This window comes from Geotrypetes seraphini, chromosome 4, assembly GCF_902459505.1.
Source record: "Geotrypetes seraphini chromosome 4, aGeoSer1.1, whole genome shotgun sequence".
NCBI classification, from domain to species: domain Eukaryota; kingdom Metazoa; phylum Chordata; class Amphibia; order Gymnophiona; family Dermophiidae; genus Geotrypetes; species Geotrypetes seraphini.
Genome location: NC_047087.1, coordinates 134,131,005 through 134,156,908, shown reverse-complemented (window position 1 = coordinate 134,156,908; position 25,904 = coordinate 134,131,005). Strand labels below are relative to the sequence as shown.

General features: G+C 43.0%; 1 protein-coding gene across 1 annotated transcript in view; it reads right to left on the bottom strand.

Annotated features, from left to right (window-relative positions):
- The window catches only part of MBTPS1 (membrane bound transcription factor peptidase, site 1), a 308,154-nt gene that overhangs the window by 112,505 nt on the left and 169,745 nt on the right, over nucleotides 1–25,904 (bottom strand). The window contains exons 15-16 of the mRNA XM_033942001.1: nucleotides 22,175–22,290; nucleotides 7,737–7,893 (exon numbers count right to left, since the gene is read on the bottom strand). Of these exons, the coding sequence (XP_033797892.1) occupies nucleotides 7,737–7,893; nucleotides 22,175–22,290 (273 nt within the window). The remainder of the gene's footprint in view (nucleotides 1–7,736; nucleotides 7,894–22,174; nucleotides 22,291–25,904) is intronic.

Sequence of the window (25,904 nt, the reverse complement as noted above, 5' to 3'; positions counted from 1 at the left end):
GGGGGTCGGTGATCACTGGGGTAGTGTGTGTGGGTCTGTATTATGTGTTTGCAGTGCTTATCTGGTCACTTTAGGTGGGCTTTTGTGACTTAGACCATGTTTTAAATAGTCTAAGTCACAACATCCAAGTTTCGTCGACCCTGTGCTGTATAACTTTCGGTTATACATACAGTATGACTAAGTCTAAGCCTGCCCACGTCCCGCCCAAATCCCATCCTCGACATGCCTCCTGACATGCCCTGTTTAGCTATGGTCGTTCAGTGGCACTATGAAGGCCTGGGTCATTTATAAATACGTCCAAAACCCGGCACTTGGACGTTTTTGACTGATGATCATCCAAGTGATGACTTAGGCCGGATTTTGGACATTTTTCTCTATTGATTATGAGCCCCATAAAATTCAATAAAGTAAATAATATTTAATTATTTATGCTCAAATCCTCATTGGGAACCAAGATTTTCAGAAACAGCAAAAATAAAAATATATAACAATGTGTTAAAAAATGCTAATAAAGCACAGTTACTTACAGCCTCGCAAGCAGACTTGCTTGTATAAAACTTCAAAATTTTCGAGTCAGCTGCACCATGCATGCACGAGTGCCTTCCTGGCTAGCACAGGGTGAGTTTCCTCAGTTCAGATAGCTAGCAGAGAAGCCAACCAGGGTAGGTGGGTGGGTTGTGAGAGTAGGTGGGTTGTTGTCCCTGGATAACAACTGTTACAGTAAGTAACTATGCTTTATCCTAGGACAAGCAGGCAGCCTATTCTCACATCTGGGTGACCTCCAAGCTAACCAGAATGGGATGGTGGGAGCGTTGGCAAATTAGGAGAATAAATTTTGTAATACGCTCTGGCCAAAATAGCCATCCCATCTAGAGAAAACATCCAGACAATAATGAGAGGTGAAAGTTTGAACCGAGAACCAGGTGGCAGCTTTACAAATTTCCTCAATAGGAATGGATCTAAGGAAAGCTACTGAAGCCGCCATGGCTCTGACTTTATGGGCTGTGACTCAATTCTGTAGATGCAGTCCAGCCTGGGCATAGCAGAAAGAGATACAAGCAGCCATCCAGTTGGAGATGGTACGCTTAGAAATTGGATGTCCCAACTTGTATGGATCGAAGGAGACAAAAAGTTGAGGAGCAGATCTGTGTGGTTTGGTGCGTTCTAAGTAAAAGGCCAAAGCTTGTTTACAGTCCAGAGTTTAAAGAGCTGATTCTCCAGGATGAGAATGAGGCTTTGGAAAAAACACTGGAAGTACAATAGATTGGTTGAGATGAAATTCTGAAATCACTTTAGGTAAGAATTTAGGATGAGTACAGAGGACCACCTTGTCATGATAGAAAACTGTGAAAGGTGGATCAGCAACTAATGCTTGCTGCTCACTGACTCTTCGAGCAGATGTGAGGGCAATGCGAAATACCACTTTCCAAGTGAGATACTTCATATGAGCCGTAGACATTGGTTCAAATGGAGGCTTCATTAACTGAGCAAGACCAACATTGAGAACCCAAACCACTGGAGGTAGTTTGAGAGGAGGTTTAACATTGAAAAGTCCTTTCATAAATTTGGAAACCACCGGATGAGTAGAGAGGGGTTTCCCTTCAATAGGCTGGTGGAAAGCAGCAAATGCACTGAGATGGACTCGGATAGATGTAGACTTGAGGCCAGAGAGGGATAAGTGCAAAAGATATTCCAGAATAGAACATAAGGAGGAATCTTGAGGCTCCTTATCATGAGAGATGCACCACGTAGAAAATCTAGTCCACTTTTGGTGGTAGCATTGTCTAGTGGCAGGCTTTCTAGAAGCCTCTAAAATGTCTCTTACAGGTTGATTTATGTTTAGAGGTACCAAGCTATCAGGTGCAGAGACTGCAGGTTGGGATGAAGTAGAGATCCTTGACTCTGTGTAAGCAGAGACGGAAAAACTGGTAGAAGGTATGGCTCCCTGCTGCTGATTTGAAGTAGAAGGGAGTACCACCGAGGAGCTATCAGAATCATGGTGGCATGATCGTTCTTCAACTTGACAAGAGTCTTGAGAATGAGGGAATGGAGGTAATCCATCTCATTTATTGTAAAAATCATGGAAAGAATGGTACACGTCCAACTGATGGAATATCTCAACCAGTTCTCTCTCTTGCATGAAACTCAATCTGATTTTAGGCCTCTGTTTAGCACTGAGATAGTAATTGCGGCTATCCTGGACAATGTGCGCTACTTGTTTAGTAAGGGCCTCAATGCCCTAATCATGCAATTTGACATGAGCTCTGCCTTTGACTTGGTGGACCATGGGAAATTATTACAATGTTTAGACGCAATTGGAATCAGAGGAGAGGTATTAAACTGGTTTCGAGGTTTCCTTACTTCACGTACCTACCAAGTCCGTTTTAATTATGATCTCTCTGATACATGGAGCAATCCATCTGGCGTGCTACAGGGATCACCATTATCCCCACTGCTCTTCAATGTTTACATGGCCTCATTGGGTGCGCAATTGTCCTAACTGGGGATAAAACTATTTAGCTACGCTGATGACTTCACGATAATTATCCCATTTACTACCTGTCTCAGAAGTCATCCCCAAAGCAACAGAAGTACTAAATTGGATGGAGCAATGGATGACCGAATTCAGACTAAAGCTAAATTCAGAGAAAACAAAATTTTTCATAGCATCGCCACGCCTACTTGACACCAAAGCATCATTGTGCATCAATAACCTTAGTTATCCCATTCAACCCATTATGAAGATATTGGGAGTAACACTGGACCAGAGCCTGACCATGAAAGACCAGGTAGACTCCCTGATTAGAAAGATCTTTCTCACCTTCTGGAAGCATCGGTCCATCAGAGCTTACTTCAATGTCTCATCATTTAGAATTCTGGTACAATCCCTCATACTGAGTCAACCGATTATTGTAACATCGCCTACTTGGCACCAAAATGCAGCGGTTAGGTTACTTTGCGGACTGAAGAAGTTTGATTACGTGACAATTTCCTACCGACTTCTGCACTGGCTGCCAATGGAGGCACGTGTGAAATTCAAGTTTGGTTGTTTTTGCTTCAAGGTACTTTATGGCTTAGCTCCTAAATATATAACAGACCTTTTCTCCTTCACAACCAACAGATTCAGGAGAACCTCACATCTGAACTTTGTTTCTCCACCGGTTAGAGGTTGTAAATTTAAAAGTCATCACCAACATCTTCTCTTACATGAAGCAGCATTATGGGGTAAAGACATGGAACAACTGCTCAAGCCTACTACTTATAGGGAATTCAGGAAACACATCTGTTCCTGAAGTACTTAGGTAACTGATCTATACAATCTTAGTCCTCAACAAATGATCTTTAGAACTGTTATTCACTCTGAACTTTGTTTATTCCACTCGATCTGTAATATCTTATAATCATTGTAAACCGCATAGAACTTCACGGTCCTGTGGTATATAAACTGTTATTATTATTATTACAGGAAGAGATTCGTCCATTCCGGTAGGAAAGCATCTGCCTCGAGGCGATGAGGAGAATATATCCTGGAGCAGAACTGAAGCAGTTTGTGGTTGTGGGGAGATGCAAAGAGATCTGAGGAGTTCCCCACTGAGAAAAAAATGTGATGAAGAGGTGAGGAATTGAGTGTCCATTTTTGAGGTTGCATAAGATGACTCAATTTGTCTGCCAAACTGTTTTTCGCTCCTTGGATGTAGACAGCTTTCAGGAAGGTGTTGTGGAAAATTGCCCAGTCTCAAACCTTCACAGCTTCTTGACAAAGGGAGAGAAATCCCGTCCCTCCCTGTTTGTTGACATAGTACATGGCGACTTGATTGTCCGTCTGAATGAGGACTATCTGGTCGTGAAGAAGATGTTGAAAAGCTTTGAGAGAATTGAAGATCGCACTGAGTTTCAACAGATTGATGTGACATTGCCAATCCATGCTGGTCCAGTGTCCTTGAGTACAGAGACCATCGAGATGAGCCCAAGCGTAGGTCGAGGAATCTGTCGTGACGACCTTCTGATGAGGGGGCATTTGAAAAAGCAAGCCTCTGGAGAGATTGGAAGAGAGCATCCACCAGCGGAGAGACTGTCTCAACGAAGGAGTGACTGTAATGTGTTGAGAGAGTGGTTCACAAGCCTGCGTCCACTAATATGCTAGGGTCCACTGAGGAATTCTGAGGTGAAGTCTGAAAAAAGGAGTCACGTGCACTGTGGAGGTCATGTGATCTAGGAGGACCATCATGTGTCCCGCTGAGATTGAAGAGCAGGAAGACATTGCATGACAGAGTTGAAGAAGAGCATCCAGACGTTGTTGAGGAAGGAATTCGCCAAGTTGGATAGTGTCCAGAACAGCTCCGATGAACTGTACATTCCAAGGTGGCAGTGGAGATGTGCTTCGACTTGGTCTTGGAGAGCTTGAGGACCACCACCGGAACCTTCTGCTTAGGTATCCAACCCGAGGGAAGCTCAGAGGAAGATAAAGCAGGTGTACTCGAGGCCAAAGACAATCCAAACTAGGGCGGTCTAATGAGACTCGAGGTTGGAGTTGTGGAAGCAGGAGGACCCTCGGTGGAAGGAGGGGCTGAGGCAGCACTCGAGGTCGAGGGGGTCACTGAAGAGTCCATCCTGAAGAGTTTTTCCACTAAAACCCGATGACGTTTAAGGTTCGAGGTTGAAGAGTAGCACAGCGCTCGCACAACTTCGGACAATGGTCAGGCCTGAGGCACTTAAGGCACCAGCGGTGTGGGTCCGTGACAGAAATCGCACGCTAGTACTGGCTACACTTCTTGAAGCCTGTTACTGGCAGGGACACAGGAGGAAAGATAGCCGCTGCGAAGTCGAAGCCCGCAGGCTGTGGCCAAGCAGCCTGACCCGCCAGTCAGTCGACGAAGAAAAATAAAATAAAGTATTTTTTTTTTTTAGAAATAAAGAAAGTAACAGTGATTTGCGACTAAAAAGAACACAAACCGCGGTGAGAGAAGGCACGAAGCGAACGAAGTTCAGTGCAGAGCATCAAAGAGAGACTTCTCGGCTCCGCGGAAAACTGAGAAGACTCGCCCTGTGCTGGGCAGGAAGGCACTCGCACTTGCACAGTGTGGCTGACTCGAAACTTCTGAAGTTTTCTACAAGCAAGTATGCTTGCGAGACTGTCCGCATCTGGGCTCCGTGGATGACGTCACCCATATGTGAGAATAGGCTGCCTGCTTGTCCTGGGATAACTATAGCAATGGGAACACGGTTCCATATTTAAATCAAAATCTATAGGGCTCAAGGTTTTTTCCCTCCAGATGAGATAGTGCCAAAAAAGTTGTCAATTGATTTGGTTCAAAAAAAACATTTAACAATACGGTGACACACAATACATTTACAAGGGTGTCTCAAATAAAAAGTAGCTCCAAAGGATGTAACCCCAGGTTTCAAGAGAAGAAATTCATGGCGGCGCTTTTGCGTCTTACATGAAAGATCAGGAAACATCTGTATTTTATGACCAAGGAAAACTTTTTGTCTGTTTTTAAAGAAAAGTTTTAACAACCATACTTTATCTATCAGAAGAGCTACAGTTACAATCAATGTGGCGGACAATGCTGTCTCTTTATCAGACATCTTTAATAATTTTGAGACATTCTATGGCTTTTGATCTAAGGACCTTTTCTACTGTTGATTTTGATTTTTATCAGGTAAATAATGCACACGTGAAAATGGAGGTAACGTTTCTTCTGTAACTTCTAAGATTTCCAATAAATATCTCTTAAGCATTTCCCTAGGAGTTACCATCGCTAACCTAGGGAAATTAATCAACCTTAAATTATTACTACAAGAAATGTTAACCTTAAATTATTACTACGAGAACTGTTCTCAAGCATTTCAATTTTTCTTCTCAGGTTGGTATTGTCCTTTACTAAAGTCTCTTGCAATTGTTTAGATATAGTTATTTCCTGTTCAATTTTCTGAGTAGTTGATTTTGAGACAGTCATATCCATTTTCAGATTCTTGAATTCTTTAGTATGTTTCTTAATTTTTTCTTCGGAAGAACAAAACAGGGGAAAACAAAACCACAAACACAAATACAAAGAAACCAAAATGGAATTGTCCAGATCAGAATGTAAGTTGGAGGACACTTTTTTAGTGCACATCATTCTGATCTGGACAATTCCATTTTGGTTTCTTTTTAATTTTTTCTTCAACATATTGAAGGTTAGGACTTATGGTCTTTACAAAACTAGCCATAAGGTCCCATAAAGAATCTAGGGTTAACTCAGGTGGTTTAACCAAGGAAATTAAAGGTTGTTTAGTAGTAAAGTGCTCACCATTCTGTTGAATTTCTTGAAAACTTACTCTCTGGTTATTTCCATTCTGCAAAGATGCATTTGCCCCAGGAATATCTGTTAGGACTCCTTGGATAAGAGCCCCAACCTCCAAGCCCCCCGCTGGATTAGTGCTTGCCTTAGGAGGAGAGAACACCACGGGTTCCGGGGTTTCCCCACCCCTCGGAGAGCTGGTAACCTGAGGCTGCGGGGGTGGCATCCTTACGTCAAGGTTGAGTGTGGTATCTACCCTGGAGGAACTGCCAACGGGTTCGCCTCCCTGCATCCTCAGCGGGCTGCCCTCTGACGCCAACGAAACCTCCTGCATTCGCCTCAGGAGTTCTTCTATGTTGCCGAGATTAGGGACTCCGGTGCGCCACGAGGCGCCAGCAGCACTCCGGCCCCTTCTCTTCAGCATAGCTGGTAAGTAAAGTCGCTCACAATAGAGCAGGATAGCACAAGGAAAAGTTATGTTGAAAACAAAGCGCTACTCTGGAGCGAACGCTCAGTGCGTCTAGCTAGCAGTGACCATCTTGGTTCTATATGTCCCAGTAAGACTATTCTTATGTTCTTAAGGTGTAGTTCTGAAAGGAATTTGGCCCACTGAGTGAATAAAAGGATGAGGTAGAAAATAATTAAACTACTCCAAATCAAACAGGACTACCTGACTTTTACTAAGCCGCATTAGGCACTAATGTGCACCTAATGCAGTAAAGAATGGAGTACTGCAGGATACACTCAAGCATCCTGCAGTAGCTTTGCAATCTGCACACATTAAAAAAGTTTCTGAGGGTGCATGGTTGGGGGCAAAGAGTAAGCATTTCTATGCTAACCAAATAGCACATATACATCATCACACACTAACTGGTTAGTGCATGGATAACGCAGGATCCCTTACCACCTATAAAACAGGGGTCACTAAGTGATCCTGTGGAAGTTTTCAAAAATTGCTCTATAACTAGAGATTGAGACAAAATTTGTCCCTATCCCTATAAACTCAAACTCTATTCCCACCCCGACCCTGCAACAATATAAAATCCCATTTATACAAAAAGTGAGTGATTTTTGATACAAGACAATAAATGGAACTAGTGTGATGAAGTTTGAGTTTCAGGGGATGGGGCAGGTATGCGGGTCAAAGCTTGTAGGTTTAGGGTAGGGATGGAGACCATTCTCTAGCTTGGCAACATTAGCACATGGCAATTAATGTAAAAAAATATAAAAACGGGGATTTTATACTAGTAGTACAAAATGTCCTTAGTGTGCGGGAGACTCATTTAAGGCTACACAAAAGCCTATTTTTAGCTCAGCATAGTAAAAGTTCCTTTTGATGTTTAAATGTAACTCATCTTCATTATACATGGTATTTGTTTGGACATGGTACAAAATGATCAGAACTCTGCAATTTTCAAGAATATATGTTAATGTAGAATATTCCAAATGTACCTAGTATTCTCATCATAGAACTTGACTTTTCTCATGACTGAAGTGTTGTACCAGTCACTGAACACAATCAAAGACAGCCCATTATCCACATCCCTCCTCAGCTTGGTGATTTCTTCAGGAAAGAATTCTTCTTCACTATCAACCATTAACAAGGTCCCTGCATGCACAAAAAGTAAAAAATAGAATGGCTTCATTTTAACAGAGTATTTAAAAATATGTACAGTTGCATAATTATTATATGAAATCAACTAAAATACTCTATAGCATCCAAGTTATTCCTGCTTAATTTGCTGGTAACAGTTTTCAGGAAAGGTGTTTGAACATTATTGTAATCCAAGAAAAAAAAATGAAGCAATATAAAACTATCTTTGTGGTAAAGCAGAGCTATTTACCTGAAACTGCCATTTTCTGAAGGCAGCAGTCAATCACATATATTGATGTCATGTTTACCAGCTAGTATTCCAAAAAAGCAAGGCAAACAACTTCATGACAAATACAGTAAAATCTTGGATTGCAAGTAACTTGGTTTGCAAGCGTTTTGCAAGACAAGCAAAACATTTTATTAAATATTAACTTGATATACAAACAATGTCTTGCAATACAAGTACATACAGTATACACACATCACAACTGAGCCGATGGTTCTTCTCTACCTGATGCTGCAGGAGTGTAGTGACTGTTCTAAACAAGCAAAGTCTTGCAATACAAGCACATACAGAATACATGCGTCACATAATCACAACCGAGCCGATGGTTCTTCTCTCTGACGCTGCAGGAGTGTAGTGACTGTTCTAAATGAGCGAGGTCTTGCAATACAAGTACATATAGTATTTTGTATTAATGTTTTTGGGTTGTGGAACGAATCGTCTTAGTTTCCATTATTTTTTATGGGGAAATTCGCTTTGATATACGAGTGCTTTGGATTACAAGCATACTTCTGGAACGAATTATGCTCGCAAGCCAAGGTTTTACTGTATAGCAAAGAAAAGAGTAGGGAAGGCACTGTACACATCAACCTGAGATAAAATCAAGTTTATTGAATACAATCATCTATTGAAATACAGAACACACGTGATAATCAGTCTTTCTTTCACATCCTTCCAGACCTGGCAAGTCCCTGTTTCGGCTTCGAAGAGGAAGCCTGCCTCAGGGATGCAGATGATGGTCTAAAAAAATACATTTAAATTATTTACAAAGACAAATAAAATGTGTACATTCATAACGTTGACAGCTGCAAAAGACTAATAAATCATAAATATGTTCTTAACTTAAAAACTATCATAAAATAAACAAGAGGAAGAGAGATGTATTTTCGAATTTGACAGTCTTTCACCCAGAGGTTTAAATACCAATATAAACTACCCAGTGTTTCTGTAATATCATTCCTGTATGGGTTCTTTTCTTTGATTATGTGTTCAGCAACATTAAATATGTAAGAACATAAGAACTGCCATCTCCGGATCAGACCTAAGGTCCATCGAGTCCGGTGATCCGCACACGCAGAGGCCCAGTCAGGTGTACACCTGATGTAGTTTTAGTCACCCATATCCCTCTATGCCTCTCGTAAGGAGATATGCTTCTAATTTGCTTTTGAATCCTAGAATGGTGGATTCCGTAATAACCTCCTCTGGGAGAGCATTCCAGGTGTCCACCACTCGCTGCATGAAGCAGAACTTCCTGACATTTGTCCTGGACTTGTCCCCCCTTAGCTTCAGTCCATGTCCTCTTGTCCATGTCAAGTTGGACAATGTAAATAATTTTTTTCCCTGCTCTATTTTGTCGATGCCTTTCAGTATTTGAAAAGTCTCAATCATATCACCTCGCAGTCTCCTCTTCTCAAGGGAGAACAGTTCCAGTTTCTTAAGTCGTTCCTCATATTCCAAGTTCTCCATACCATTTATTAGCTTCGTTGCTCGTCTCTGCACCCTCTCCAGCAGTTTTATATCCTTCTTTAGGTTGGGAGACCAATGTTGGACACAGTATTCCAAGTGTGGTCTGACCATTGCCCTATAAAGCGGCATTATAACTTTCTCCGATCTACTCATGATTCCTTTCTTTATCATGCCTAACATTCTATTTGCTTTCTTTGCCACCGCCACGCATTGTGCCAACAGTTTCAGGGTCCTATCTATCAGTACACCCAGGTTCTTTTCTTGTTCACTCTTACCCAGTTGCACCTGACATTCTATACTCGTATTCCTTGTTCTTACTGCCTAAATGCATTACTTTGCACTTTTCCATATTAAACTTCACCTGCCATTTCTCCGCCCATTTCTCTAACTGACACAAGTCACTCTGGAGTACCTTGCTATCCTTCTGCGGTCTGATTGCCCGGCATAGCTTTGTGTCGTCAGCAAACTTGATGATCCCACTGGATGTTCCTTCTTCTAGGTCATTTATGAAAATATTAAATAAGATGGGCCCAAGTACCGAGCCCTGGGGCACACCGCTAGTCACTTTCTCCCAGTCTGAGAACTTCCCATTTATGCCCACTCTCTTCTTTCTGTTCTCCAACCATTTGCCTATCCATCTTAGTATATCTCCCTCTATTCCATGGCTTTGTAGTTTCCTGAGAAGTCTTTCATGTGGAACTTTGTCGAACGCTTTTTGGAAGTCCAAGTATATTATGTCCACCGGTTCTCCATTATCAATTTGTTTGTTCGCGGTTTCAAAAAATTGAAGTAAATTCGTCAAACATGATTTCCCTTCCCTGAAGCCGTGTTGACTGGCTCACATCAGGTCGTGTGTGTCCAAGTGCCGGACTATGCTATCTTTAATCAGTGCTTCAACCATCTTTCCAGGGACAGATGTAAGACTCACAGGTCTGTAGTTGCCCGGTTCTCCTCTTGATCCTTTTTTGAAAATTGGCGTGACGTTCACTATCTTCCAATCGTCCAGTATCTGACCAGTTCTAATTGACAGGTTGGCAAGTTTTTGCAATAGTTCTCCGATTTCAATCTTCAGTTCTTTTAAGACTCTCGGGTGAATTCCATGAGGTCCAGGGGATTTGTCACCTTTAAGTTTGTCAATTTGGTAGTATATCTGGTCCAAGTCCACTTCTACTGTGGTGAGGCTGTCCTCTATTACTCCTTTGGACTACTTCTGGTATTGTTGCAGTGTCCTCCTTCGTAAAGACAGACGCAAAGAAGGAATTTAGTTTGTCAGCAATTTGTTTGTCTTCCTTGATGTACCCTTTTCTTCATTGGTCATCCAACAGTCCCACCGCCTCTTTTGCGGGGTTTTTTCCTTTTATGTATCTAAAGAAGGGCTTGAAGTTCTTGGCCTCATGCACTATTTTCTCCTCGTAGTCCTTTTTGGCATCACTCACCGCTTTGTGACATTTCTTCTGCTCCTCCTTGTGTTTGTTCTGAGCTTCGGTTGTTTTCGTGAGTTTCCATTCTTTAAAGGAGTCCTTCTTTCCTTTTATGGCTTCCCTCACCTCTCTAGTAAGCCATGCCGGTTCTCTTTTGCCTTTATTTTCCCGTCCTTTGGTTATCTGTGGAATGTAGAGGTTTTGTGCTTTCGTGATAGTATTTTTTAGTAGGGACCATGCCTGATCAATGTATGGTTTGTTTTGTTTTTAACATATTCTTTGATGTATGTATCTGGATTTGTTTATCCATTGTTTGTATGTTAATGTTTTAATGAGTTATATTTATGCACATACAGCTTTCTATGTGTCACTAGTCTTTAAGCCCGTTATATTAACGGGTGTTAGTATATATGTCTATCTTTCTTTCTGTCTCTCTCCCTACCCCTGTCTTTTTTTTCTGTGTCTCTTCCTCCGGCTGTTTTTCTTTCTGTCTGTCTCACTCCCTGGCCCCCTTTGGCTGTCTGTCTCTCTCCCTGCCCCTGTGTCTTTCTTCCTTTCTTTCTGTCTTCCTCCCTACTTCCCTGTGCAGCAGCTGCAGCATTGCCTCTCCCTCCAATTCTCTGTGCAATAGCATTTTTTCTCTTCCCCCTCCCCACTTCCCTGTGCAGAAGCTGAAGCAGCATTCCCCCCCTCCATTTCCCTGTGTAGCAGCATTTTTCCCTCCCCCCTACTTCCCTGTGCAAAAGCCGAAGCAGCATTCCCTCCCCCTCCATTTCCCTGTGCAGCAGCATTTTTTTTCATCCCCACTTCCCTGTGCAGCAGCCGTAGCATCCCCTCCCCCTCCATTTCCGGGTTCAGGAGCATTTTTCCACTTCCCTGTGCAGCAGCCACAGCATTCCCTCCCCTTCCATTTCCCTGTTCAGCAGCATTTTTTCCCATCCCCCCACTTCCCTGTGCAGCAGCCACAGCATTCCCTCCCCCTCCATTTCCCTGTGCAGCATCCCCCTAATCTTCCCGCGGTCTGGCCGACTCCCTTGCCGGAGTTATTTTTCAGTTTAAAGGTGCCGCCGTGGTTCCTCTAACGATCCCCGCCTGCATCGGAAGTCTTCTCTGAAGCAGGTGCGGCTCATGACAGGAGACGCGGCGGCACCTGTGAACTGAAAAATAACTCCGGCAAGGGAGCTGGCCAACTGGCAGTTCAATTCGGAGCTTCGGTCTGCCCTGCTCTTTGCGTGCCTTGCCGTATTGTATTTTTTAGTTGAAAGTCGCGGCGGCAGCTCCTCTCATGATCCCCACCTGCGTCGGAAGTCCGACGCAGGCGGGGATCGTGAGAGGAGCCACCGCCGCATCTTTCAACTTAAAAATATAATATGACAAGGCGAGCAAGGAGTAGGCCAGACCGAACAACAGGACGAAAAACAACCCTAAACAGAACCCATTCCATGCAATAACTTGAGATTCAGCATCACTCTAGCCCCTACCAGCAGCCAATATCTAATATAATAAAACGGTAGCCGCGCATGCGCACTCCTACCTGCGGGGCCCTTCAGCGCATGGAAAACGGGACACGCTGGAGGGAGTGCGCATGCGCGGCTAGCGTTTTATTATATTAGATATTCAAACATACCCAGTCTTTGGTGCCTCATGCACATATTGTCCTTTTTATTCTTCTAATGCTCCACATTTTTTCTTTAGCTGTCAGTTTTTTCTTTCTTTCAATTTTTGCTTCTAGTTTTCAAATTGTCCATAGAACTTATGGCCTCTTTTACAAAGCCGTGCGACAACAGCCCCGAAGCCTTTTAAATCTCTATGGGCTACGGGGCCATTAGTGCAGCGCAGCCGCTAGTGCAGCTTTGTAAGAGAGGCCGTCAATGTTTTGCCTTTCACAGGTTTTATTTTATTATCATTTTTTACCTTTTTATTTTTTAGCCTCAATTACACTTATCCTTTTATATGTTTTTAATTTTGTGGCAGCATATCCAATATGATGCCTCCATTACACATAGAGCTATTCTGTATTCATGTTTTTTTGTTTTTGTTCATTTAACTTTTATACACACACTAGTGTTTAAGTCCGTTACATTAACGGGTGCTAGTATAGATGTCTGTCTGTCTGTCTTTCTTTCTGTCTCTCTCCCTGCCCCGTCTCTTTCTTTCTGTCTCTCTCCCTCCCACTGTCTATCTTTCTTTCTTTCTGTCTCTCTCTCTCCCGCTATCTTTCTTTCTTTGTCTCTCTCCCTCCTGCTGTCTATCTTTCTTTCTGTCTCTCTCCCTGCCCCATCTCTTTTTTTCTTTCTTTCTGTTTCTCTCCCTGCCCCATCTTTTTTTCTTTCTTTCTGTCTCTCTCCCTGCCCCGTCTATCTTTTTCTTTCTTTATGTCTCTTTCCCTGCCCCGTCTATCTTTTTCTCTCTCTCTGCCCTCTGTCTCTTTCTTTCTCCCTGCCCAGACCCTCACTGAAGCCACCTTCCAACTGTGCCAACTAAGGGATTCCTTGCCCTTTCCTCAATCCAGCTGTGGCCAGCTGCCTACACACACCTGTCCAGCTACACAAAGGGCAAACGCATCCCATCTCCCCTCCAGACCCCATTTGCTCACCCTTGGTGCTGGATCGCCGACTGATGCTGCTCCGCAGGAAGCTCGTGAACTGCTGGGCCATGGTGAGTCGAACCGAGCCCCAGTGCGCACTTCCGCACTCCTCCACACTTTCACTTTCTCCGGGGCTGGGGGGGGGCTCCTTTAGCCCTTGCTCGCCGAGGTGGTGGTGGCGCACCCCATCCGTGTACTCTCTCTCTCCTACTCTCACCTACCCAAAGCCTCTCTCTAGTGGCTATCCCATGTCTCTCTTCTCCTCACCAACCCAGGCCCCAACTCCCAATCAGGCATCTCTTTCCTCCCCCACCCAAATCTCATTCTCCTCCTTGTCTTCCACCCTCGTCTCGTGATTGATTCCCTTGCTTCTGTCCCCAGGTGACCATCTAACCTGCCGGTTCCTTTTTCGTGGGGTCAGCAATTGAAGCAGGGCACTGAAACTGGCTCTTCTCATGTGCTGAGATGCTTCCCTGCTCAGCAGTGTACTGCGCATGCACATGCACGGAGTTTCAAGTGCGCATGTGCGCTAAGGGTTTTATTATTATAGATGTTTAAACAGACAGCGTTTTTTAATCTGCCTTTTGGATCTTGTTTCATTATTCTTCTTTTTAAGTTAGGACATTTCAATACATTTTTCTTGTGATTTTTTAGCTCTATTTGACACTATTTTTTTCTATTTCTTTTCAATCCTTTAAACTCATTTTGCAAACCAATTGTAGCTTGTTGTCATTCACCTTTTATTCAAACGTCATTATCCAACCTCCAGTGTACGTGTTCAAATGTTTTCTCTTTTGGGGTGTTTTTTAACTTACCGTATTTTTTGCTCCATAAGACGCACCCTAGTTTTAGAGGAGGAAAACAAGAAAAAAAAATTCTGAACCAAATTCTCCCTGCCAGGCTCTGCACCCAACCCCACACTCATTGCCAGGCTCTGTACCCTGCCCCCCTCTGGTGGTCTAGTGGTAGGCTGGGACACGGCACAGGGTGGGCAGAGATGGCACAGGTATCAAGACAGATGACTTTTTAAAGTATGCAATATCACCTTAGTAACAACTATAGAAAAATAGACAAATGTAGGGCAAAATATAGACAGCAGATATAAATTCTCCAAACTGACACATTTTGATCTCTAAATTGAAAATAAAATCATTTTTCCTACCTTTGAGTCTGTTTCTTTCTTTCCTCAGGCCCAACAATTGTCCCTTCTTTCCTCCCTCCTATATTCCCCTCACTGCCTTTTGTCATCTTCCCCCCCCCAACTCAGGCCCAACAATTGTCCCTTCCACCCTCCCTATGTTCCCCTCACTGCCTTCCAGCCTGTCCTCTTCCGCCCCCCAAGCATGCCCGCCCGCTGGTTGAAATTGCCTCCCACTGCTGCCGCTGTGAGAACACATCCACAAAGCAGCAGCGGCGGGGGGGAGGGGGAACTCCTGGCCAAAGCAGCGGGTTGAACTCCTAAGTGCAGCACCGAGAGCGGCCGAGAGTGAGGGATGAGAGGGACCCAGCGGCACTTCACTCCCTACAGCGGCTTTTCACCCCCGACAAAGGAAACCAATTGCTGGGGCCAGGTGGGTGCAGCAATTGCACGCCGTCGGCCCAGAAGCCTTACCCCTGACGTCAATTCTGACGTCAGAGAGAAGGTCCGGGCCAGACCTACTGTCTGATGTCAGAATTGACATCAGGAGTAAGGCTTCTGGGCCGGTGGCGTGCAATCGCTGCACCTGCCTGGCCCTTCCCTTCCTCTAATTGCAGCGAGCATCCCTTCTTCTTTATGCAGCGCACCACCAGTAGCTGCAGTGGCGGCAGCGGGCACCGATCTAAATAAGGTAATGGGCGGGGGGGGGGGGGGTAATATTCGCTCCATAGGACGCATCCTTTTTTTCCACCCACTTTTTGGGGTGGAAAAAGTGCGTCTTATGGAGCAAAAAATACGGTATACGCTGTTTGTGTCTGTGCAGCCACGCAACTCTTCGAGCGTTAAGTATTTTGGTTGAACTTTTTATGAATATTTTTGCTCACTGTTGTAGTTTTTTTGCAAAAGTATTAATTTTTTCATGACTTTTTTATAGATATGGTATTTTTACCTGAGTTTTAAACCAGTGTTACAGTGTCTTTTCTTTTTTTTAAATCTTCATTTAGTTTTCAAAGTCAACAAAAAGTGAAATACAATATACATACAAATAATAATAATAATAATAATAAATAAGTACTTATAATCAATCAGTATCAATACAAAAATAAAACTCCCTCTCCCATCCAACATTTTCCAACAGGGAATAATACCAAACAAAAAATATACCCCCCCACCCTCCCCTGGGGTCCATTGACGTCCGAAAGCATATTTAAGCTATGTGAACAGTGTATTTCATCTAAACTACTCAGTGATTTTTGTACTTTATATTTTGATATATGAAGAAAATATTTTTTTCTCAGCATTTTTGAATGACTATAAACCTTAAGATCTACACAATTTAACATCAAGTCTCAGAGAGTGATCAAAGATACAAGAGGTTGCAATGACTGGAAGGTGAATTCCTAGTGTGGCTTCCTCTTTGAAGCCGAAACACGGACCGTGTTGGGTCTAGAAGGATATGAAAGAAAGACTGATTATTATATGTATTCTGTATCTCCACAGATGATTGTATTCAATAAACTTCATTATATCTTAGGTTGATGTGTACAGTTCCTTCCCCACTCTTTTCTTTACCAGCTAGTACTACATGAGATAAGAGCTTTCTGCTCATATACAGCCAATACTATGCCATGTACCACGAGGCCCCTTCAGACACATTATCAGATCTTTTAAGCAAAAATATTCTCAACTACATATGGAGACAGGAAGATATATGTGACTGATTTTTCCTACCAGTTAGAGGTAACATTGTTTTCTCCTAGTAAGCAGGATGAATCAGCCGTACATATAGGACTCCCATGTGTTGTCCTGGAATCCCTCATATAGACTATCCTTAAGAAACTGCACAACTTATGCAAAAATTATTCCAATGTTTAAAAAACTGCTTTTTTGTGAGTCTTCTATCAAATTATCTTTCTCCATAAAGGTCTATTCTCTTCAAAATTCAGCTGCATGACTTTTTTCCTCCAATACTGCTATGATCATGTAATCTCTCTGTATGTACATACAGACAGAGAGAGAGAGAGAGAGAGAGAGAAATTACATGATCATAGATACAGTGGTGCCTCACACAACGAACTTAATTGGTTCCAGGAGCAAGTTTGTTATGCGAAACGTTCGTTATGTGAAACGCGTTTTCCCATAAGAATACATGTAAAAAAAAATAATTCGTTCTGCAGCATAAAATATGCTAAGATGACATAAAAAAAGATAAATTTTTGGTTATTATTTTTATTTAGATACATCTAAAAACATAATTGTTTTTTAAAACAACACACATTTTTTAAATTTAAAGACAGACTAAGTAGAGTCTAATTTTACAGTGAGAGAGGGCAGAGTCTCAGCGGCAAAAACTGGGACTTAACTGTTCATTTTTTTTTTTTTTTCTACCGTGTTTCCCCGATGATAAGGCAGGGCCATCAAATAAGACAGCCCCCCCTTTTTAGAAAAAAATGTAAAATAAGGCACCCCCCCGCAAATAAGCCACCCACCGATACCTGCGCTTACCCGAATCGGGTGGTACGGTGGGTGACTCCGTGTGGTCCCTGGCACCCCCGACACGATCGGGGCAAGAGGGAGCTCAAGCCCTCTTGCCCCCCCGACTCCCCGACACGATCGGGGCAAGAGGGAGCCCAAGCCCTCTTGCCCCCCGACTCCCCGACACGATCGGGGCAAGAGGGAGCCCAAGCCCTCTTGCCCCCCCGACTCCCCGACACGATCGGGGCAAGAGGGAGCCCAAGCCCTCTTGCCCCCCCGACTCCCCGACACGATCGGGGCAAGAGGGAGCCCAAGCCCTCTTGCCCCGCCGATTCCCCAACTCCCCGACAATATCGGGCCAGGAGGGAGCCCAAGTCCTCCTGGCCACGGCGACCCCCTAACCCCACCCTGCACTACATTACGGGCAGGAGGGATCCCAGGCCCTCCTGCCCTCGACGCAAACCCCCCCTCCCCCCAACGACCGCCCCCCCAAGAACCTCCGACCGCTCCCCCAGCCGACCCGCGACCCCCCTGGCCGACCCCCACGACACCCCTAACCCCCTTCCCCGTACCTTTCTGTAGTTGGCCGGACAGACGGGAGCCAAACCCGCCTGTCCGGCAGGCAGCCAACGACGGAATGAGGCCGGATTGGCCCATCCGTCCCAAAGCTCCGCCTACTGGTGGGGCCTAAGGCGCCTGGGCCAATCAGAATAGGCCCGGGAGCCTTAGGTCCCTCCTGGGGGCAGGGCCTGAGGCACATGGTCGGGTTGGGCCCATGTGCCTCAGGCCCCGCCCCCAGGAGGGACCTAAGGCTCCCGGGCCTATTCTGATTGACCCAGGCGCCTTAGGCCCCACCAGTAGGCGGAGCTTTGGGACGGATGGGCCAATCCGGCCTCATTCCGTCGTTGGCTGCCTGCCGGACAGGCGGGTTTGGCTCCCGTCTGTCCGGCCAACTACAGAAAGGTACGGGGAAGGGGGTTGGGGGTGTCGTGGGGGTCGGCCAGGGGGGTCGCGGGTCGGCTGGGGGGCGGTCGGAGGTTCTTGGGGGGGGCGGTCGTTGGGGGGAGGGGGGGTTTGCGTCGAGGGCAGGAGGGCCTGGGATCCCTCCTGCCCGTAATGTAGTGCAGGGTGGGGTTAGGGGGTCGCCGTGGCCAGGAGGACTTGGGCTCCCTCCTGGCCCGATCGTGTCGGGGAGTCGGGGGGGCAAGAGGGCTTGGGCTCCCTCTTGCCCCGATCGTGTCGGGGAGTCGGGGGGGCAAGAGGGCTTGAGCTCCCTCTTGCCCCGATCGTGTCGGGGAGTCGGGGGGGCAAGAGGGCTTGGGCTCCCTCTTGCCCCGATCGTGTCGGGGAGTCGGGGGGGGCAAGAGGGCTTGAGCTCCCTCTTGCCCCGATCGTGTCGGGGAGTCGGGGGGGCAAGAGGGCTTGAGCTCCCTCTTGCCCCGATCGTGTCGGGGAGTCGGGGGGGCAAGAAGGCTTGGGCTCCCTCTTGCCCCGATCGTGTCGGGGAGTCGGGGGGGCAAGAGGGCTTGAGCTCCCTCTTGCCCCGATCGTGTCGGGGAGTCGGGGGGGCAAGAGGGCTTGGGCTCCCTCTTGCCCCGATCGTGTCGGGGAGTCGGGGGGGGGGCAAGAGGGAGCCAGGCGGAGAGAGGGCAGTTAAGCGCAGTGCCTGCGCGGAAGGATGCAGCTCGAGCGACTTCGTTGTGTGAAACGAAGTTCGTTGTACGAATCAAGACATAAAGTTCGTTGTGCGCAGCGTTCGCTGTGCGAGGCGTCCGTTATGCGAGGCACCACTGTAAAAGCAAATTGACTGATAAGTGGAGGTCATGAAGAAGGATGGATATATAATGATATATCATATTCATCTATATCTATGTATCATATATATCCATCCTTCATGCTGTATTCAAAAGTGCCCATACAGTTCACCCTCTTTTTTTTTAAGTGGTGTTCGTAAAGGGGGTGCATTGTTCCTTTGCTGTGCTAAACAACCAGTATCTGAGTAAAATTCAGAGTAGCTATAAAGTAGAGGCAAACAAGTAGGGAAAGCATGCAGAGTAAGGCTCATTTCAATCACCTGGTGAGTGTTTATATATAATGTGTGTGTATTTGTAAGATGTGCTCACAAGGTAGTGTTATGTCAATTCAGCTTATTGTTGAGGATGAATGCCACGCCGCTTTTCCTGTGTGTTTCATGATCAGAGTAGCAGATCCGATGCTCGTTTGATTGAAAATAGCTCTGTCCTGTCCATTTGAGTTCACTCATCCCTATCAAATCAATTAATTTTCCATATGATTTTTAACAATTTCCAATTTTCCTTGATTCATACTTCTTACGTTCTATGATCCTATATTAAGACTATCTTTACAGCTTATGATCTTTGTTTTCTGTTCAGCAACATCAGCATGTCCTGGTTATTTTGATCAGTCAGCTTCACAAACACTGGACATACTCTGGGTGACTGACGATCAGCTCTTTCCTAGTAGCATGGTGAGTGCCTTCCAACTTAGGGGACCATCTTCCAGTACTGTACATCAATTCTTTGTGTCTCATCATCAAATTTTCTTAGCAGAATACAAGCCTTTCTTCTGTGCAGCATACATTTAATGTTGTCGCAAACGCAATCCTCTGCCTCCAACACCGCACATCTATTGCTTCCCAGATGGGTGTTACATCGTTATTCTGGCATCTCCACTGAAACCTGTCCGCCTTGGGAGACCCTGCTAGTAGTGAAACTACCGACGACATAGCTTTCAGCTTCTTAGATGCAGGCAAGCCCCAGTGTCAACACAAGCCCATTTACCGTGACTGGAGAGTCTAGACCAGGAATCTCCAAAATCCCTCCTCGAGGGCCGAATGCAGTCAGGTTTTCGGGATTTCCCCAATGAATAAGCATGAGATCTATGTGCATGTACTGCTTTCAATGCATATTCATTGGGGAAAACCTGACTGGATTTGGCCCTCGAGGAGGGACTTTGGAGACCCCTGGTCTAGACTATATCCCATCAGAAATTCATTTCTTGCATCTCCCCCCTCAAAGAAAGCTCATCCCTACTCCAACATTATCCCTGTCCCCAACCTCCCAACCCATCTCTTGCTGCATGCCCCCCCCCACTGAAGCTGCCGCTGTCGGGATGCCTCCTTGCTTCTGTCTGCTGCACAACCCTCCACCCCCGAAGCTGACCTGGAGCCAACACACTCCATCCCTCCCCCAGCAGAAACTCCGTAGTAGGGACTGGCCATGGCCGCGTGTAGCGGCCAGCCCACGAGACTTCCCCCAATGTCAATTCTGACGTCAGAGAGAAAGTCCCGGTCTAGCCAGGCAGCGACTGGCTAGCCCGGGACTTTCTCTACGACGTCAGAATTGACGTCGAGGGGAAGTCTCATGGGCCGGTCGCTGCATGCAGCTATGGCCAGTCCCTGCTATGGAGTTTCTGCTGGGGGAGGGATGGAGCGTGTCAGCTTTGGGGGTGGAGGGTTGTGCAGCGGGCGTGCAGATGGAGGCGGGAGGCATCCCGACGATGATGGCTTCAGCAGGGGGCAGGTAGGGATCCCAGTGGGAGGCTTCTGTGAAAGGGTCTGCTTTGGGGGGGAGAAGCACCTGCCGTTAGTACATCATGAGAAAATCTATCTTCCAGCACTTCACATAAAACTGGGTCTGCTGAAACATTTTGTCAAAGCGATGGACAGAAATAGTGATGCGTTTCAGCACCAAAGAAGTACGTTTGGTTTAGAGAAAAGTGAAGCCAAAATAAAAGTTGTTTCTGTTGGACCTGAAATCCGTGAACTGATCCTTGATGAAAAGTTCAAACAGAAGCTGAACCCAGCTGAATAAGCATTTGTGCTGGTTGTTCAGAATCTTCTTGGTAATCACAGATCAGAGAATTATGCTGAGCTCGTGGAGAACATGCTGAAAGCATATCAGCTAATGGGTGCCAAAATGTTACTTAAAACGCACTTCTTACATTCTCACCTCAACTTCTTGTCACCCAATCTTGGTGATATGAGCGATGAGCATGGGGAAAGATTTCATTAAGATATTAAGGTGATGGAAAGCAGATATCAGGGAAAGTTCAATCCCAGTATGATGGGAGACTATTGTTGATTCTTGCAAAGAGAGATAAATGTACAGTACAAGTATAAAAGCAAGTGTCTCAAACATTTCTGAACATGCTGACACCACTTTTGTGTGAATTAAGAGAGGCATAAATATATGTTGTAACATGTTTCCTTATTGTCTTCGTGTTTGTTTTCAGAGTAAATTCTTTAACAGAAGTTTGGTGGGACACAGTTTATACTCGCAATATTGTACCGCTATGGCAAACTGTCAGAAAAATCAGTAATTTGTTTCTCAGAAATCTGACCTGTTAGCTGAATTTCAATTACAGATCTGAAATCAGTGTCATTAAGTTAACTAAGAACACTTCTTAAGTTCTCAGTAGCAAAGAAAAACTTTTTTTTTTTTTTTTTGCTGACCAGTGAATTGCAACAGATCACTGACTTCGTACATGGGTTGAAGGCAATTTACAACCAAGAATAGGGTTCTTGGAAGGGCAGCAGGAGAGGCACATATCAGTATCCTCTCCCATGCATAGTGTCACATGATACAAAGAAAAATTTTTGTTTGTTTGTTTGGCTCAAGCAAAGTGTTCATGGCAAACAAAGTAAGGTACAGACTACAGAGCTGAGACTAAATAGTAAAGTACATGTTTTTTAAAATTGTGGCTGTAATTGCTTCATTTATTATAATACTACATTAGATATTATGAGGTAAAAGTCAGCTTGAAATTAAAACTGTATAATTTTCTAAGAACATTCATAAGTAACCTCAAAGGTAATTTTGAAAAGTAAATGTTAATATGGCGATATAGTACAGGTTATGGGGTATTGAGAAAATAGCTCTAAAAGCAACCACCTATTTACATACCATACTGACTGGCATCAAAACATGTAAAAGGAGAACCCAGGACTTCCACAAAGTACCCCATGCTTCTCAAATGCTGGTACATGTCCCTGAAGTTTGTATGGATGTGGTCACCATTCCTAAAGAAAAAAAATAAAATAAAACAGCACTGTATAACTCTAGGGTTGCTTTAATTTTTCTTCTCTACTTTAAAAAGGACCATGGTATTTTGTGACAACATGGGTAGATTTTGCAGTAAAACATCAAAATTTCTCTACAGTGTATCTTGCATTGTTTAGTATGCACATATAGAGAGCAACTTTGTAAACAACTTTTGTGCATAAATGGGGTCTTATAATATTAGGTCATATCTATAAGAATCCACAGTATAGTAGACATGTTTAGGGGAAGAGTCTGAATAGAGCGTAAGCCATAATTTATACATGTATTTTATAAAATTTTACAGGATTTGGGCAAGTACGAATTTTTATAAAGACACGCAGGTGCCTATGTGTCTTTATAAAATAGGTGTCTTCTTCTCCTCCAAACCTAAACAACCTGTTATAAAATTACCCTCATTAAGCCCAAACATATTTAAGTGTTATCAAGAGTAGTACAGGCTTCAATTTTTTGGGAAAGGGAAAGGTATTTCTGTTGTTATGCCCACAATTTCCTAATGTTAGGTCTGAGAATTGTATTTGTGACAGGCTAAAGCTCTGAATTTCTATTTTAATCATATTTCTTTAATTCCAGCTTCCTATGGATTTTTCTCCCTTGGTTCCACCTCTTTTTCATATTATTTTGTAGAGGAAGGAATGGCCTAGTGATTAGAGTTACAGCCTCAGCACCTTGTGAGTTCAAGTCAAGTGCCCTGTGACCCTAGGCAAGTCACTTAATCTGCCATTGCCCCAGGTACACTAGGTAGATTGTGAGCCCACCAGAACAGATAGGAAAAAATGCTTGAACACCTGACTGTAAAACCGCTTAGACAACCTCCATTGATAGGTGGTATATAAACAATTAATATAAAAAATTATTTCTTAGTAGATTTGTTGAAGGTCTAGATGGTTTGTAATTATATTTTTGTTTTCTTCTTTCAAAGTGTATTCTTTTATGTAAAATTTGAAGCACAAATAAGACTAGTACAAGTCACTATATTAAACATCAACAAAAATTGAAACAAAGATTGAATCAAAACACAGGCGTTAATTTCTCAATTGTTATTTAACAAACATTCCAAATGACTGTTAGGTCAACTAGAGAACTGCAACATAGGAACATTAGGAAAGATTAGGTTCTTACCTTTGTTAATCTTCTTTCTTTTTTTTTTTTTTTTTAATTTTTATTTATAAAATTTTCATTCTTACAATAAATGAATAGCATAATATTTAGTTTATAATAATTATAGTTGTATGTACAATATCATATCATATATATTGAATCCCTTTCCCCTGTTATTTGTTTTTTCATTTTTCCTCATATTAATTTCTATATTTCCCTCCCTAACCCTATATTATTATTAGCAATGTGTTAAGATATCTGATCTTTAGAATATTTTGTCAATGGATCCCATATTTTCTTAAAATTTTTTATATTTCCTTGTTGTAATGCCAATATTTTCTCCATTTTGTATATGTGACACACCGAGTTCCACCAGAATGTATAATTTAGCTTGGTATAATCCTTCCAATTTTGTGTGATTTGCTGCATGGCAACTCCTGTCAATATTAAAAGCAATTTGTTATTGTTTGCTGATATTGGACTTTGTGTTCTCATTGCAGTACCAAATAATATGGTATCATATGAGAGACCAATATGATTTTCTAGTAATATGTTAATTTGGGGCCAAATTAAATTCCAAAAGGCTTTTATGCAAGGACAAAAAAAAATTAAATGATCTAATGTCCCTACTTCTATTTTACAATGCCAGCATCTATTAGATCTAGTATTATCTATTTTTTGCAAGCGCGTCGGGGTCCATAACACTCTATGTAATAAAAATATCCATGTTTGACTCATAGATGCTGACTTTGTTAATCTTAATCTCCAGGACCAGAATCTTGGCCATTGAGATGCAGAAATTGTCTGTCCAATCTCAATGCTCCAAATATCCCTAAGTCCAGTTTTCTTTTTTTTATTTAGAAATCCATATATTAATTTATACCATTTTGCGGCTTGGTGTCCCAAGAAATCCGCCTGGAAACATAAAACTTGCAAACTATATTGGGTATTAAGATCTTTCCATTCAGGGAACCCTACCTGAATGGCTTGCTTCAATTGCATCCATTTAAAATATTGTGTTTTATTTAGTCCAAATTTATTTTGCAATTGTGAAAAACTAAGCAAGGAACCTTCTGATATGACATCATTCAATGTTCTTATTCCTGCATTTATCCATTGTTTCCAGACGATTTTAAATCCGCCAATTCTGATCCTGGAGTTTACCCATATTGATTGATTTAGAGATTTAGCTATTGGTTCTGGTGATAGGTTACTTATGTATCTCAATGTTTTCCAAGTATCTAAAAAGATTCTGTTATCTTTATATCTCCTAGGCATTGTTATGGTAATTAGATGTTCTGGATATAAAGGGAACAGGAGCTGCCATTCTAAATACAGCCAATCTGGTACATTTTCCATGAGATCTGGGAGGATCCAATACATACCCTGTCTTAAAATATAGGCTTGATGATACCTATAAAAATTTGGAAAATTTACCCCCCCTTCCACAATTGGTCTTTGTAATGATACTAAAGCGATTCTTGGTCTTTTCCCAAACCAAACAAATTTTGTAAGAATATTGTTAAGTTTTTTATAAAATGACCCCTGAAAAAATATTGGTATCATACTCATTTGATAACAAACCACAGGCAATACCATCATTTTAATTGTTTGAATTCTTCCCCACCAAGAAAGATGTAATGGATTCCATTGCTCACACATTTCTGTTATTTTTTTCAATAAAAGTTTTTCATTCTCTTTGACTGTGTCTTCAATTGTATTTTTGATCATAATTCCTAAGTATTTTATTCCATCTTCTTTCCAAATAAATGAATATGGGTCAAATAGTCCTTTCGTACAATGAACATTAATTGGGAGGACTTCAGATTTGCTCCAATTAATTTTATATCCAGAAAAAGTGCCGAATTTCTCTAATAAATTAAGTATACATGGAATAGTAGTATCCGGTTCTCTTAAATATAATAAAATATCATCTGCATATGCAGAAAGTTTAAATTCCCAGTTGGAAAACGTGATTCCCTTTATCTCCTTAGTCTTATTTATTGCAATTAATAAAGGTTCTAGGACAATATCAAAAAGTAATGGAGACAAAGGGCATCCTTGTCTAACTCCCCTATGCAAATTAAATCTAGTTGATAAATTATTATTAATATATAATCTTGCACCAGGAGAGCTATACAATGTCTGGATCATTTTAATAAAACCGGAGCCTATACCAAACCATTGTAAAGCTTGATACATAAAATTCCATTCCACTCTATCAAAAGCTTTTTCTGCATCTAAAGATATTAGAAAAGCTGGATCATTTATATTTTTTGCTAAATTTAATGAGTGGAATGCTAGTCTAGTATTATTTGATGAATGTCTTTTAGCAATAAATCATGTTTGATGTACATCTATAATGAAAGGAAGAGCTTTTGCCAATCTAAGTGCTAATACTTTAGCCATTAACTTATTATCTACATTTAATAACGAAATAGGCCTGTAATTTGAAACCAGAGTAGGATCTTTG